This window comes from Bison bison, unplaced genomic scaffold (assembly GCF_000754665.1).
Source record: "Bison bison bison isolate TAMUID 2011002044 unplaced genomic scaffold, Bison_UMD1.0 scf7180017864228, whole genome shotgun sequence".
In the NCBI taxonomy this organism is placed as follows: Eukaryota; Metazoa; Chordata; class Mammalia; order Artiodactyla; family Bovidae; genus Bison; species Bison bison.
This window is the reverse complement of record NW_011494800.1, coordinates 5,676,553-5,694,031: the sequence shown is the minus strand read 5'-3', so window position 1 is coordinate 5,694,031 and position 17,479 is coordinate 5,676,553. Positions and strand designations below refer to the sequence as shown.

General features: G+C 37.2%; 1 protein-coding gene across 2 annotated transcripts in view; it reads right to left on the bottom strand.

Moving 5' to 3' along the window:
• COPS4 (COP9 signalosome subunit 4) overlaps positions 1 to 17,479 on the bottom strand; it is a 39,350-nt gene that overhangs the window by 14,533 nt on the left and 7,338 nt on the right. For both annotated transcript variants that reach the window (XM_010845948.1, XM_010845947.1), the window contains exons 2-6: positions 14,797 to 14,876; positions 12,090 to 12,241; positions 10,970 to 11,073; positions 6,145 to 6,298; positions 5,835 to 5,985 (exon numbers count right to left, since the gene is read on the bottom strand). In XM_010845948.1, the coding sequence (XP_010844250.1) occupies positions 5,835 to 5,985; positions 6,145 to 6,298; positions 10,970 to 11,073; positions 12,090 to 12,241; positions 14,797 to 14,876 (641 nt within the window). The remainder of the gene's footprint in view (positions 1 to 5,834; positions 5,986 to 6,144; positions 6,299 to 10,969; positions 11,074 to 12,089; positions 12,242 to 14,796; positions 14,877 to 17,479) is intronic.

Sequence of the window (17,479 nt, the reverse complement as noted above, 5' to 3'; positions counted from 1 at the left end):
CAGGCTCCCCTGTCCCTGGGATTCTCCAGGCAAGAACACTGGAGTGGGTTGCCATTTCCTTCTCCAATGCATGAAAGTGAAAAGTGAAAGTGAAGTCGCTCAGTCATGCCCGACCCTTAGCGACCCCATGGACTGCAGCCTACCAGGCTCCTCCGTCCATGGGATTTTCCAGGCAAGAGTACTGGAGTGGGGTGCCGTTGCCTTCTCCTAAGAGGAACTAGAAATCCTTTAAAAATAGCTGATTTCACGTCTGGGGCAGGGGAAATACAAAAGGAGCCTAAGGCATCTTTTTATACTACATATTGGGCTAGTACTCAAAGACTAACAGGGGGGCCATGTCAAAAAGACATAATTTGGTCACATTTGGGACAACTCGACCATCAAAAAGAATCACAACTATAATTTACTGTAACACAAATAAAGTTTAAAAATTGAGTCAAATATATAAGAATATTCATAGCAGTACTATTACTAATAGCCAATGACAAGTCAACAGGATAAACAATGTGGTATATTCACAGAATGGGATACCACACAACAATAAAAATGAAGAAAGTACCTGTAACAATGTGGATAAATTTCATAAAGTTGAGCAAAAGAAAAAAGAACAAGAGTATACGTACTACATGACTTCATTCATATAAATATAAGAAGCAGGCAAAACTAATTATATACTAATGACAGCTCTTAGGGGTTGGGGGTTAGGGACAGAGGTTAGGAGAAAGCAGGACAGAGGCTTTCACGGTGCTGGAAATATTTTGTTTCTTTTTCTGAGCATTGACTCTATGATGGCTTTCATCTGTGACAATTCACTGAAGTGTACACTTTTGCTATGTACAGTTTTCTGTGTGTACATGTTTTCTGTACATACATGTTTCTGTATGTACAGTTTCCTATGTGTACATGTTTTCTATACATACATGTTTCTATGTGTACAGTTTTGTGTGCTTCTACATGCAGAAGAATAAGCAGAGAAAAAGTTCACAGTGATATTTGGGGAAAAAAAGAGCAAAGAATGAATAATTCACCATTTTTCATTTTCATTTTACATTATATGCAATGAGTGATCCAGCAAGGATTATTAACAGATATTAAATCATGGAAAGGAATTTGGAAAACAGAATTTTTGTGGTGTCAAAGCAGCACCCCATGAATTGCTTACAAAATACAAAGAGGACAATGTACCTTTACAATGGAGTTTCTACCTTAATTAAATGAACAAACTCAGCATCACTAACAGTGGGACAATGTAGCAGTATGTGCTGACATGATTCAATACAGCGAGTATATAGTATCATTATAAGGTATTTTTGCTAGAAAAAAATTTAACCTGAATCTAATATAACCTCTGGCTATAATTTCTATTTTATAAGGGATCTATGGGATTAAGGAATAAATTAACTATATATATCATAACTATATATATCATATCTCTCTCTCTCTCTCTCTCTCTCTCTCAAAGAGGGCTTCCCAGGTGGCACGGTGTAAAGAATCCACCAATGCAGGAGATGCAAGAGACACACGTTCAATCCCTAGGTGGGAAAGATCCCCAGGAGGAGGAAATGGCATTTCCCTCCAATATTCTTGCCTAGAAAATTCCATGGACAGAGGAACCTGGCGGGCTACAGTCCATGGGGTCGCAAAGAGTTGGACACAACTGTGCAACTAAGCATAGTACATATCATATAGATCAAAAAATCTAGGATGAAGGATATTCTATGTAATAACTTCAAAGTCAGTATTTTTTTTTTTTTTTTTGGACAGGAACGTAAGATTCATCAGTGGGCAAGAGGAAGGAGGGGACAGCCCCCAGGCTCTCATAAGGGCAGGGCCCCTCATTTGTCCAGAGGGCCACCATCAGGGTTGTATATGTAATATGTGACCCCTCGCCATCCAGGATGAGCTGCTTTTCTGCCACCATGTTTTCAAGTTCATCTGCACTAAACTTAGTAAACGCTCAGTTCTTGGAGATGTAGATCTTCTGGCAGCCAAGGAACTTGAACTTGGCCCCACAGAGGGCCTCAATCACATGCTCCTTGTTCTGCAGCTCAGTGGGGATGGACATTATGACTTGGCCAATGTGGACCCTGGCCAGTGTGCCCCAGGGCTTTCCAAGGGCACCACGCATACCTGTCTGGAGCCTAGACTGGGGACAGCATGCCAGTCATGAAAGTCCACTGGAAAGAGCTGTATCCCAGGTCCCTTAGGGCAACCTGTACAGGCAACAGGCTGCATACACTACCGAGGAGGCTGCTGTTTGCAGCCACTGCACACTGGGCCCCCACGGGGAAAAGAGCACAGTCGGCTTAATTGGCTGCAAAAGTTTTTTTTTTTCAAGTGAGGAAACTATATACAATGTTGTATGTGAACTATACCACAATAAAGTTGGGGGTGGGGCGGGGAATGAGGAAACTCTTCTAGACTAAAAGAATCTAAAGAGTCATAATCACCAAATACCACATATAAAATTGCTCCTTATTTAAGATGAAAAAGGCAGGTATAAAAGATATCCTTAAGCTAACTGAGGCAGTGATAATATGGACCAGCTGCTAAATTCTACAGTGGAATCACTGTTAACTTTTTCAGGGATGATAATGGTATTGCAGCTACATAGAAAAAAATGTTTCTATTCTTAGGAGATACATGATGACATATGAAAGAGTGTCATGATTTAAAGTAATTTGAGTGCCTTCAAATTACTTTAAAATGATACATCAAAACTGTGTGTGTGTGTCTGTGTGTGTGTGTGCATGCGCATGCATGCACGTGGATGTGAGAGAGAAAGAGAGTCAGTGAGAGAAAGCAAATATAACAAAAAGCTAGGAAAATTTAGAAAAGAGTAATGAAGAGTAAGAAGATCTGCTAATAATAAGACACTATAAAGACAAAGCTATAATAATTTGAAGAGCATAGTATTAGTATATTCATAAATACACAGGCTAATTAATGGAACAGAATACTATGTCCAGAAATCTATTATAATGTGCTTCAAATCAACAGGGAGAAAAGGGATGTAGAATTCAATAAAGAATGCCAACTCAAATAACTAGCCGTTTAGAAAAACAAGCATGGACTTCCTTGATGGTCCCAGTGTTAGGACTCTACACTTCCACTAAAGAGGATGTGGGTTCAATTCCTGGTCAGGAACTAAGAAGCCATGTGGTATGTCCAAAAAAGTCACTTTATATGTAACAGATCTATTATTGTTACTTTTAAATGAATTAAATATTTTTAAATTACTCACTTCAATTTCTAATACACTAAACAGCAAATATACTCTACATAAACAAAAGCTCTCTAGGGTTCTCAATTTTTCAGTCTAAATCATTGCAGATGGTGACTGCAGCCATGAAATGAAAAGACACTTACTCCTTGGAAGGAAAGTTATGACCAACGTAAACAGCATATTAAAAAGCAGAGACATTATTTTGTCAACAAAGGTCCGTCTAGCCAAGGCTATGGTTTTTCCAGTGGTCATGTATGGAGATGAGAGCTGGACCATAAAGAAGGCTAAGCGCCAAAGAATTGATGCTTCTGAACTGTGGTGTTGGAGAAGACTCTTGAGAGTCCCTTGGACTGCAAGGAGATCCAACCAGTCCATCCTAAAGGAGATCAGTTCTGGGTGTTCATTGGAAGGACTGATGTTGAAGCTGAAACTCCAATACTTTGGCCACCTGATGCGAAGAGTTGATTCATTTGAAAAGACCTTGATGCTAGGAAAGATTGAGGGCAGGAGGAGAAGGGAACGACAGAAGATGAGATGGTCGGATGGCATCACTGACTCAATGGACATGAGTTTGGGTAAACTCCAGGAGTTGGTGATGGACAGGGAGGCCTGGCATGCTGCGGTTCATGGGGTCGCAAAGAGTCAGACATGACTGAATGACTGAAACGAACTGAAGTGAAAGATCAGAGGATTCAAGAACTAAAACTACCAGAAGAAAACATGAAGGAATCTAAAATATGTAATTTCAGAATAGGAAAGACCTTTTAAGCAAGTCAACAAAACCCCAAAGCTGTAAAAGATTAAAATATTTAACTATATAAAAATCTAAAGTTTCTGAATGGCAAAAATTTCATCAATAGAGCCAAAAAAGAGATAATAAACTGGGAGAAAAACTTGTTAACTTCTTACATATGTGAACAGTTTTTATAAGAAAAAGATAAAAAATGGCTAATGAACATAAACAGACAAATTTACTCCAAAAAAATGGGTTTTTCAATAATGATTTTTTTAAAACACATGAAAAGATGCTCAAAAGCATTCATAGTAAATGAAATGCAAATTAAAACTAGAATGAAATATTACCTTTCTTCTACCAGGTTAGTAAGGATAAAAAAATTTGGAAATATGTGTGTGAGTAACCAGGTACATTGGAAAAGACCTTGATGCTGGGAAAGACTGAAGGCAAAAGGAGAAGAGGGCGGCAGAGGATGAGATGGTTAGACAGTATAACTAATCCAATGGACGTGAACTTGAGCAAACTCCAAGAGATAGTGAAGGACAGGGAAGCAGGGCTTGCTCCAGTCCATGGGGTCACAAAGAGTCAGACACAACTAAGCAACTGAACAACACAACAACAATTAGGTACACACAGACATTATTGTTTAGAGGGTAATGTTAAAAGCCAATTTTAATTTCTACCAAAATTTTAAACGTATGCACCCTTAGATTCAACCATTTAACCTATACGTACACATATAATTACTACAGCATCGTAATTGACTAATTATGATAAAGCCAAAGGACAGAAAATAAAAAAGAATGAGTTTTATGAGTTGTATAAAGACCACCGTGATGGATAGCCACATAAAAAAAGCACCTTACAAAAGTGTGTATATCATGTTATAATTTGTGTATAAAAAGGAGCATACACACTTATATACTGAAACAGATAGAAGAAATCAGTAATAGTTCTTCAGAGTAGAAAGTGGTACCATTTTATGTACTGTCTTTGCAGTAACAAAAATAAATAAGATCACTGCTTCATACAGAATGAAATGTGTAGTCTGAATATGCCATTAGGCTCTCAACTAAACACAGTTCAAAAACAAACATTATAAAATGATTTAGAAACGCCATGGCTTAGAATTCTCAGCATTTCCTCTCAATGCCCTTTCCTGCTTTATAAGTTGAATGATTTACATGCTGTAGTTTAGTAAAAAAGACAAAGAATAGTTTACTACTTATATTTACTGGAGAAAAAGATAAGTGCCAGGTCTAAAAGTGAGGCTTGAAGATTAAAAATTTTTTTAAATCCCCAAAGCAGTACATTAATTATATCACCCATTTCTAGATTTTAATTTTCACTTTCCTTTGTGTAATTCTCAATTTAATATCCATTTTCTTCAGTGATATTTTAGCAGAACTAACCATCAGATTATCTCTTAACAATTCCTAATATCTGTGGGTAAGAGGCTGGTAAATATATATTTTTAAAACGTCTTAAGTTAGCAACCTACTCTTACTGCTTAAATGTTTTAATTAAATTTATCATAACTGTATTAATAAGACATCCTCTTGAAGAACAGTTTCTCACCAAATCCTCAAATAGCAGTGAAAGGCACTCCATCGTGTCTGACTCTTTGCGACCCCATGGACTATACACTCCGTGGAATTCTCCAGGCCAGAATACTGGAGTGGGTAGCCTTTCCCTTCTCCAGGGGATCTTCCCAACCCAGGGATCAAACCCAGGTCTCCTGCATTGCAGGCGGATTCTTTACAAGCTGAGACACCAGGAAAGCCCAAGAATATTAGAGTGGGTAGCCTATCCCTTCTCCAGTGGATAGCAACGAACCTAAAATTATTAAGCAAAGGTAGCTTTCTTGTTTACCTGCTGATGCTAGGATGGTGCAGTGCAGAGCATGTTTTAAGGCCTCTAGTCTTTCACTTTCGTGTACTATTGTCTTGTAAGAGAGTTCATTGTACCTTTGTGCAGCTTCAATGAATTTTCTTCTATAATCAAGAACACGTGCATAGCATACCTATGAGAGGGAAAATGTTTCAATTAGGGGGAAAATTAAAAAGCAAAAGAAAAGAGAATTTCTGATGTATAACAACAGCATTTATCAGATATTCTGGAGCACCTTAATATTGTGGGATTCTCCAATACAAAATTAATTCCAAACCAGCTCATCAGTTACCTTATAATGTATCTGTAACTGTTCATTGGTTGATTCATTCTGAAGCAACGATGCCCGATTTATGTAAGCCTCTGCCTGGACTGGATCATCGTCCTCCAGATATAGCCGAGCAATCTTCAGATAGGTCTCCAGTTTATAATCAACATTGTACTGTCTAGGCAATAACAGAAATACACAGAATAACTATTTCACCAAGAAAATTTTTAGGGGTGGTAGGAAATAAGTTATTTTTTCCTGATATGTACACATATATTCTGTTACTATAAGGGACTCAAACTTTTTACTGCATTGGAAAAACACAGAGAAGCTAAAAAACATTTCCAAAACAAATTTTACTGAATTTTCATTATTTTTGTCATTATTCATTTCTATTTTAGCTTCTTCTAATCCTCAGATAGTCTCATAAATCAAAGATCTTTAAAAAAATAAAGCCCAGTTCAAGGACATATCATGTACCACCACCAAAAAGAACCATGGACATGTACATCCATCCTGGACAACAATTTGGCAGTATGCTCTCCAACCATTCTTTGAATCCTTTAAAATGCATATACCCTTTACCTACTATATTCTACCTCTAAAAAATAAATCCCCCCAAAAAATCATGCATGTGCACACATATACATGTAGAGAATATTCATTTATAAAGTTATTCATAAATATCCATAATAGGAAAAAAATGGAAATCACCCATAATAGTATTTATGGTAATTAATTAAGTTGTGGTATATAAAGATGACAGATACTATACAGTTACATATATATAAAATAATTATATACAGTGTCATTATTATAATAATTATTTCTGACAATAGTCATAAGTTTTCACTAAATGAAAAAAAAAGGATAAAAAAGTACATAAAAACACTATCAAAATGTATTTCTATATACATACATCAAGAGAGGAATCACAATTATCTCTTGGAGTGATAATACAGGTAGTTTTCAATTATCTTCTTATCCCAAAGGTCACATTTATACACAAGAAATGTATAACTGAAGACCTTATATAATTCAAAACTCATATAATTCAAGATTTACCCTCACAGAAAAGTTAATTCTACTTATCAGCAAAAGTGGTGTTCCCAAGTGGCAAGAACAGAGTTTACAATTGACTTGGCCCTAACTTTGAAACTAATTCTTCAAAAAATTTTATATCAATTCAAAATTTCCGTAAGTCATATATCATTAATATTTTCTATTATCTCCATTCACAACTCATACTTACATATATTGCTATAAACAGCACCGTATTTTTCTGCATTTTCATTTTTTATGCCAAGTATATCTATTACATCTATTACTTTCATAATCAGAATGAATCCTTTTTTAGGGAAACAAGCTCTCAATAATTTATCCAAATCACTTTAACTTGTTTAGAAAACCACAGAATTTTCAGTTCTTGGTATTCTCACAGATAATGTTACAGTACTCTTAAAACATTAATAACCACCACTGCAAAGAACAGTATATTTATGTCAACTACTAATGAAAATAAATCGTTTGCTCTGTACTAACGAGACATTGCTCCAGACAGAATAAGACCAAAGCAATTAAGAAAGCCCTCAGCCTGTTCAGAGGCTTCCATGGAGGTTCAGATGGTAAAGAATCTGCCTACAATGCAGGAGACCTAAGTTCGATCCATGGGTCAGGAAGACCCCCTGGAGAAGGGAATGGCAACCCATTGCAGTATTCTTGCCTGGAGAATTCCATGGACAGAGGAGCCTGGCGGGCTTCAGTCTATACGGTCGCAAAGAGTCAGACACGACTGAGAAACTAACACTTTAACTTTTTCAGCCTTTTCAAACTATCAAAGGAAAAAACTGAATTAACAAGAAGCCTTAGAAAACAAAATTCAACATCTATATATAAAGGCTTTTTCATATACTGACTGCTTTTTCAAGGGGCATCATTTCGCACAAAAGGCAAGATACCTGAAGTAATGTTTGCCTTATGATCACAAAAATTAAGGAAGACAAAATAAGAATCCCTTATTCACCTGGTAAAAGAGTAGAGAAGTAACTGAAAATATTTTTTGTCATTTAGTTGGTATTTTTATAGTTGCCAACTGAAAAAGGAAGTGTGTTCAATAATATAACCAAGAGTTTAACAACTTTCATCTTTCTTGTACAATATAAAGAACTATATTTTTTTAGAATCATATCAAAGGCAAGATTAGCTAAATAAGAGTTACAAACTATCATCTTAATTTTTCTAATCGTTCTTCCATCTCATTTTCTCTAGTATTTCAAACCCAAAAATCCACTGAACTCACTGTGACCCCAAACCACTAATCCTATTACATTGTTACTGTATTTTTCTCCTTAAAAGCCTCACTTTCCTCCCAACCTCACTTGACCCCTAAGGCTAATCATTACAATCACTGAATTGCTTATGCACTCGTCTGCCTTGTTCCTCTCATGCTGTTGTACTTGTTGGGCAAAATCAAAATGCTGGTTAAATCAGAGAGTTCATCCACTCCTTTTCTTCCAACCATGTAGCTGAACTCCGATGGAGAAAAACACCCGACCAGTCTGCCAGATCTCATTTTACAGACTAAGACTGTTAAACGAGCCTTACTGCTGCCAAGTATACCGTACATCTTTAGTCTATTTACTATCCCACTCTCCTGGAGAATTTTTCTGATATCCTTGTATCTCTTCAACCTCACTACTCCCACCCCTATCAGCTGATGACTGATTCCAATTTCACTAAGAATACTGAAATAATCAAAGAGTACCTACACAAGCTCCACCACCATATTACTAACATCTGCACCATATACTCTGTGTTCCTGGCTGTTAGGGTAGATCACTGGGGACTAGTCTGCCCACCAGGGACTATTCGGCAATGTCTACATTTTTGATAGTCACAACCAGGAGTAGTGGCGCCACGGGCATCCAGTGAGTAGAGGCCCCTGGTGCTGCTACACCTCTGCAATAACTAGAGCCTCCACAACAGGGAACTATCCAATCTAAAGTGCCAATGGCACCAAGGCTGAGAAACTGCCAAGTATGAACTATCTGCGGGCCTATCTGAAGCCTATCCCGCCACTGGATTCCTTCCCTTCTTGTCTACTTCTGCAAGAATCCCCTCCATTACTCCCCAAGATCAGAGTTTTGCCTTCCACTGAATCATAAAAGAAAAAAAACAATCTCTACCTAATGTCTACTGTCATCTTCTACCCTACTTCTCTGCTCCCTTTTATGAACACTTCCCCGAGGACTTGCCCATGCTCACCATCTCCAATTCTTCTCTTCCCGTTCTCTTGTAAACAACTTCAGTCGGGCTTTCACTCTCACCATTTCACCAAACCAGCTTCCGTTAAGGCCACCAATGATCTCCACATCACTCACTCTTATGGTCAACCTTCAACTCCTCATCTTACGTGACCATCAACACCACATTGATCACTTGCTCCTTCCTAATACACTTTCCTCGTTTGGCTCCGCAGATACCACACTCCACATTCTCCTGGTTTTCCTCTTACCTCAATGGACAATCCTCACCCGCTACATCTCCCTCCTGCCCTGACCTCTTAATGTCAGAATACCCAGTACTCAGTCCCCTTCTCTACATATATGCCCTGCCTCAGAGATCTCATCCAGTCTAATGGCTTTAAATTCCAGTTATATATCAATGGTTCCCACAGATGTCAACACATCTCTAGTCCAGACCTCTCTTCTAAACTCCAGACTAACAAATTCAACTCTCTAACTAGGTATTTCTACTTGGTTATCACATGTCCAAAACAGAACTCTTGATCTTCCCTCAAAACCTATTCTTTACCATTCAGTAGATGGCCACTCTGTTTTTCCAGTTGTTCAAACCAAAACTCAGGACTTCTCTTGGCTCTTTTTCTTATATCCAAACTGTCAAGAAATCCTTAGCTTTATCTTAAAAACATATTCAAAGTCCAACATTTCTCACAATCTCTATCTCACCTGCAGTGGTGCATAAGCCTCTCAGCTAATGTCCCTGCTTCTATCACTGCATGCCTACAGTTTATTCTCAAACCAGTAGTTAGAATGACTCTTTAAAATATGTCAGGGACTTCCCTCAAGGTCCAGTGATTAAGAATCCACCCTCCAATGCAGGGGACGTGGGTTTGATCCCTGGTCAGGGAACTAAGAATCCCATATGCTGTGGGGCAACTAAGCCTATGCAACCTAACTACTGAGCCCACGTAGCACAACTAGAGAAGCCCAGATGCCACAACAAAGAGCCTGTGTGCCACAACTAAGACTTGACGCAGCCAGATAAATAAATGTTTTTTAAAAAATGAAATATAACTCAGATCATGTCAGTCCTCTGCGCAAAACCCCTCAAAGGCTTTTCAGAGTTTCACTTAGAAAAATGCCAAAGGCCTTACGATGACTGACAAGGCTCCACGTCCTCGTCCCAGTCCTCTCTGATCTCACCCTCTGTCACTTTCCCCTTTGCTCACTCCACCCACAGTGGTCTCCTTGGTCTTCTTAAAATACTCTGAGCAAGCTCCCATCTTACGGCCTTTGCATAGCCATCCTCTCCAAGAGGATCTACTGATACTCTTCTCTCCAGGAGCGCACAGCCACTCCGTTACCCCCTTCAAGTGTTTAGAAAGGTGCTATCAGGACCACCCTACCACTCTAATCACCCTGACTAGTAACACATCCCGCCCCTCACTTTATCCCCTTTCTCCATAGCCCTTATCACCTTCTAACATGGTACAAAATTCATCTATTTATTCATTAAATTGTTCATTATCTGTTTCCTGTACTAAAATGGAAGAAAAAAGTAAGTGAACAGTTATACATATCCATCCAATATCCACTATTTACTATACTTTTGTCCTGTTTCCAAAGGAATTCCCACCAACACTTGGGCTGCATTTCTCCAATCTTCTTCTTTTTCATATATGGATGCAAGATGCTGTCTTATGGAAGCAACCTGAAATAGGAAGTATACGGGTTAAATTATTTCCATTGATACTAGTAACTAATTAAAATAAATAGAATGAGATCTATCACGACAATGCTCTTATCCAACACACTATGCAGGCAAGCAACTAGTAAAAGTTTACCTAGACTACCCAAATTTCTTCTGTGAACTCTGCAGTCATAAAATAGCAAAACAGTGAACTAACACATTTCTCTAATGTGGATTATAGCAATAATTTAAATATTAAGTCTTGCTTTTGTGTCACTGCACATATAATGCTGGAGTTCTCCTATGTTCTCAGCCTAATTAACAATTTATTGACGTTTAAAAATAATCTAGGGCTTCCCTGGAAATCTGGTGGTAAAGAATCTGCCTGCCAATGCAGGGGACATAGGTTTGATCCCTGGATCAGGAAGAATTCTACTTCCTGATGAACAACTAAGCCCATGAGCCACAACTACTGAGCCTGTGTGCCGAGAGCCTGCACTCTGCAACAAGAGAAGCCACTGCAATAAGCAGTCCTCACATTGCAACTAGAGAGCAGCCCCTGCTCACCACAACTACAGGAAAGCCTGCCCAGCAATGAAGACCCAGCACAGTCCTAAATAAACACATAAGTAATTTTCAAAAATAAAATAATCTAAAAAGTAATATTTGGTTCATAAAAGCAAATTATAGTATATAAGCAAATGTCAGCTGGACTTAAAGTATCATAATACTTATTTGATCTTATACTGTAAAATGCTGTTTGGCACACTATTTTGTAGAAATAAAATTGAATGATTATCTCCTTTAAAAATTTAACAGTATCTCTCAAAATAATTGCTGCTATCTCACGCTTAAAAATCACCACTCTTAATAGCCAATATTTTATAATATTAACTATAAATGGGATATAACCTGTAAAACTTGTGAATCACTATACCATACACCTGAAACTTATAATCAACAATACTTTTTAAAAAAGAAAACATAATAAACAGGTTTCTAAAAATAAAACAAAAATCACTGCTCTAGGTATTTACCTGCTCCTCAAATGAAATGACTCTAGGCTGGATCTTCTCCAAGGTGAAATGATAGATTTCTTTGGCTGTGCTATCAGGCAGGTTAGGGAGATGGGTGCAGAAATCAGTCAGCAACTGGCGAGAGATCACGAGGCTGACATTCTCATTTACCACTTGTTAAAAAAAAAAAAAGGTAAAGGATAAGAAAAACATGAATAATCTGTATATTTTCACTAAGCAATCAATTTTCACCTAAAATTAATACTAAAATATATTAGTGTACCTTTCAAAGCATTACTTACAGATCTCCATACTCCCATGACCTTATATTACAGAACCAGTTTTTCTTATTCTGAATTATTTGATCACTTAACAACTACACCAAAACATTAAAAATACCTAATGCCACCTGGGAAGCACTTTAAATACCACAACTTTTCTAAGAATCAGAAATGGCTGAGAAAAAGTTAACAGTTGAGAATTTTATGTTATTCCTTTCTCTTCTTTATATTTCTACAAAATGACTGAGAAAAAGTTAATAGTTGAGAATTTTATGTTATTCCTTTCTCTTCTTTATATTTCTACAAAGTGAAGGCGCCTATATTTTTATTTACATTCTTATATCCCACCTAGCTACAGAAAAAAAAAGTTAAAGAAGAAACAGTGAAACAATTTTCATTCAGTTTAAATAAAGTGAGGAGAGATAGTTACTGCCACCTGTACTTTACCAACAAAAACAACAAATAAGAACTTAGGTTAGTACTAGGAAATTTCCTGGTTGTCCAGTGGTCAGGAAACCATGATTTCACAGGAGTGGGCATGGGTCTGATCCCTGTCAGTGAACTAAGATCCACATGCTGAACTAAGATCCTGTATGCCGCATGGTGAGGCCAAAAAAGAAAAGAACAAAAAATTTTTAATAAATAGAGGCTTAAAAAATATAAATAAAAAATAAAGTCATTTTCTACTATAAAAAAAAAGAACTTAGGTCAGCACCAGATGTATGGATGGGTTTCCCTGGTGGCTCAGAGGTAAAGAATCTGCCTGCCAACGCAGGAGATGCAGGTCGAGCCTTGGGTCGGGAAGATCCCCTGGAGAAGGAAAGGGCAACCCTCTCTAGTATTCTTGCCTGGAGAATCCCCTGGACAGAGGAGCTTGGAGGGTTACAGTTCACGGGGTTGCAAAGAGTTGGACAGAACTTAGTGACAAAACAACAAGATGTATAAACATATTTTATGCCATTGCTTGTAAACATTTATGCTGTACTATTATATATGATTAAGGATAAAAACTCTGGAGCCACACTGCTTACAAACCCTCCTGATTATATGCCCTCAGGCAAGAGACATTCCCCTGTGCTTCTCTTTCCTCTTTTGTGAAGTTAGGTTCACAGAAGAAAGACCTGTGAAGAAGGTTGCTGTGAAACTTAAATGCAATTTACCTAAAGCGCTTTAAGCAATACCTGGCACATACCACTCAACAAATGTCAGTTATTATTATCACTTTAATTACATTTTTAAAAGATGCATGGTGTTTGTAAACCACTCCTTAGATAAATTAAGTTTAAATCAGTAGTTACTAGGGAAATAAATGATGGTTCAAAAACTATTCAGCTGATGCAAATGATTGTAACAGTAGACTGCTTTTTTTTTTTTGGTGGTTCACTGGATTCAATGTTTATAAAAAGCACTGCTCTTTTACTACTAAGTGCAATGGTCTTTAAAAAGCTATGAGTTTTTCTGAAACCACTGCCAGTTTGTTTCACATCGCAGGCCTGAGTTATTTGAGGCAGTAACTGACAGGCTGTGTAACTAATCAGTTTACAGTGTATTAATTGGAACTGAATGATACCGGATGTGATGGAGAACAGTTTCATGACACATGCCATTAGGCACCTATAACTGTTAGAAGTCTAGGCTCTGCCACCGACTAACGAAATGTCCTTGGGGAAAAAAAAATCACTGAATCCTGAGACTCATTTTATAATATATTATATAGGGCTACTTACACCTATATTGTTAATCACAGGGTTACAAAACAGAGCCTGTGTGACGCACGTGTGTGACGCACACTGTAACTGTAAAGCACTATCAAGTATCATTAATATTGTGAACTCAGAATAAATTCCAGCCTGAATTCTGAGTAATTTTCAAAATAACTGGGTATGCTTGAAGTGAGGGAGTAGGGAAGAATATCTTAAAAGAATGGAAATTTCTAGTTCCCATTCAAAAGAAATGTTCTTAACAACAGCTAATTCTTATCTAGCACTTATCATATGCTAGGTACTGTTGTAAGCACTTTATTATGGATATTAAGTCATTTAATTTTCCAACAATTCTACAGGGTAGTTATCATATCCCCATTTTATAGACAAGGAAAAGGAGGCATAGAGAGGTTATATAATCTACCCAAGATCACACAGCTAATAAAACAGCAGACCAGGATTTGAATCCAGACTATTCTCTGTCATTTGCTATACTGCCTTTCATCAGTTATTATATTAATAACTATGCAAAACCATAAGTGTAAACTTAACAACCTCTTCACAGTTCATTGAAAAACAAATATCAAGTGGCATGTAGTTTAAATTCTAAAATCAATCAAGCTCAATGCATATTTAATTTACTCACAATGTAAATTATATTGACAATCTAAAACAAGGCTTGAGCAAGCTTTTAAGTCTTAACTTGGTAATATAAGGCAAACATGGAATTTTTCTTCCACTTACTTGATTCCACAAAAGCTTTTAAAGCTTCTAGTTGTTCTGCCCCAGATAACTGAATGGCTTTTTCCAGGATCTGACGATACCTAAAATAATACCAAAAAAAAAAAAAGTGTGTTTAGAAGTCACCTATATAGACTATGGGCTTCCCAGGTGGCTCACTAATAAAGAATCTGTCTGCCAATGCAAGAGATGCAGGACACAGGAGTTTGATTCCTGGCTCAAGAAGATCCCCTGGAGGAGGAAATGGCAATCCACTCCAACATTTTTGCCTAAATAATTCCATGGATAGAGGAGCCTGGAGGGCTGCAGTCCATGGGGTTGCAAACTGAGCAACTGAGCACGAGCATATAATCTAATACTAACTCTGATGTTTATTTCTATTTACCCTGGTTGCTTTCACTGTGCTCTAGTTTGTGGCTTTCTTTATAGTAGTACACTACAGAATTTTTTTAAAGTTTTCAGTCCATTATAAGAAACATTAAATCTATAATTCAAAGTGCCACTTCTGGTTTTCTTTACAGTATACCATGATTTTTAAAGTTTCCATGTCCATCACAAAAAGACTAAATCTAAGTTCCTGGATCTAAGATGCCACTTTTTCTTTAAAGTTTCAGTTCTGAATTTAAAACATCAATTTTCTTTCAAGTGCCTCAAAAGGTAAGCTATATATATCCTTCACTAATGTATGCAAAGGACATTATTTGAGGTGACCCAGAACCTTTTCCTTATGAATATAGGATTACCAACAACAGGGTAATGTTGACTAGGCAATGAAGCCAAATACTAGAGATCAGGTGTCTTAGTGTGTACAAAACACACCCCACCAAGCCAAATGTACTGACTGAACGTCCTTCATGCTGTCAGGCAGTGCCCGTTAGTTCTCTACTTGCATTAGCTTCTAACAACTATTCTAATATTCATGATCACAAAAATTCAAAGCAGCATTCTAAAAATGAGGGTGTAACGCTAAAAACAAGACTGATAAGAATTATTAAGCGATAGCAAATTGCTTCCTAACCTGTCAGCTCCATCAGGACAAGGATTTTTTGTTTCGTTTACTCCTATGTGGAGGAGGGCATGGCAACCCACTCCAATATTTTTGCCTGGAGAATCCCCATGGACAGAGGAGCCTGGCGGGCTATAGTGCACGGGGTCGCAGAGAGTCAAACATGACTGAGTGACTAAGTATAGTACATATAATGCCTAGAACAGTACTTGGCATATCATAAGCACTCGAAGATACAACAGTATTAGGAACATTTTATTTCTTAAATTGAGTGATTGATACATAGGTATTATACTATTCTTTATCCCCTTTCTTTCAATCATAATATTTATCAAAAGCATTCATTAATGCATTTAAAAAACCAAATTGCAATTATTCAAAACATTATCCAGAATATAGTCAAGAAACAAAAACATACAAATAAGGCCCAAATTCTTTCAAATCTATGACTTGTATTTGTAAGGCACATCCTCAAGCTACAGTTCAGCACTCACTGATTCTCATCTGATATTCTCACAAGCTTGATTGTATAATTTCTCAAAACTGCAATGAATCAAACTGGCTTTGTAAGAAAGCAGGTATACTAACAGAAAAGACAGCCAACTCCAAAAGAAGAGTCAAACTAGTCTAAGAAAGAAAGGAAATATTATCAAGCTTTAAAATAAAAATTGCTATTTTAAAAATTTCTAAATTTGAGGGATAAAATACAGTCATCTAATAATTTATTCAGACGGAATCTCATTTTCAGGAGTTCCCTGGTGCCCTGCTAGTTAGGTTTCCAGGCTTTCATGCCATGGTCTGGGTTCAATCCCGGGTCAAGGAACTGAGATCCCACACACAAAAAATCTCATTTTCTCTCTCTGGATATATACATATACACACACTCTTATACACACAGATTTTTTTTCCCTATCTACATTTATACATATACTTTATTGCCCTGGGCATGATTTTAGTTAATGCATTCACTGGTTTATGATTTCTTTTTTAGATTACCTTACTTTTCATATAAATTAAATCAAGACTATGGCTAAACCCTCTTATTCTTAAAGCCCACTTATCTTGTACTAATATTATATTCAAAGATGACAATGTCTCACTTATAAAAATTTGCTAATAACTTAAGTTTTAATTTACAGTTTCACAACTTATCAATCAACTAATCTATATTGGGAACATCAAAAAAGTTTTTTTAAATCTAAAACAATGGAAAAGATGGAAAAATGACTGATGTGGAGTGGTACATGACAAGTACCAAATATTTTTCCATTAAAAAAAAAATACTATGGAAAAAAAGAAATTTAGTTAATTAAGGCAACCTTGTGTCTCTGTCCCATGCATTTATCATCGACAAATGTTTATCAAACAAACGCCTATCATATATGTGAATTAAAGTTCAGTATATCAATTTCTGATTTCTTGGCACTTGAAGGGATTTGGAGGTCAATAAAACACATACACGGGAAAATGTACCACAGTCACTTCAGTTCAGTTCAGTTCAGTCACTGAGTCGCGTCCGACTCTTTGCGACCCCATGGAATGCAGCACGCCAGGCCTCCCTGTCCATCACCAACTCCCGGAGTCCACCCAAACCCATGTCCATTGAGTCAGTGATGCCATCCAACCATCTCATCATCTGTCGTCCCCTTCTCCTCCTGCCCTCAATCTTTCCCAAAACCT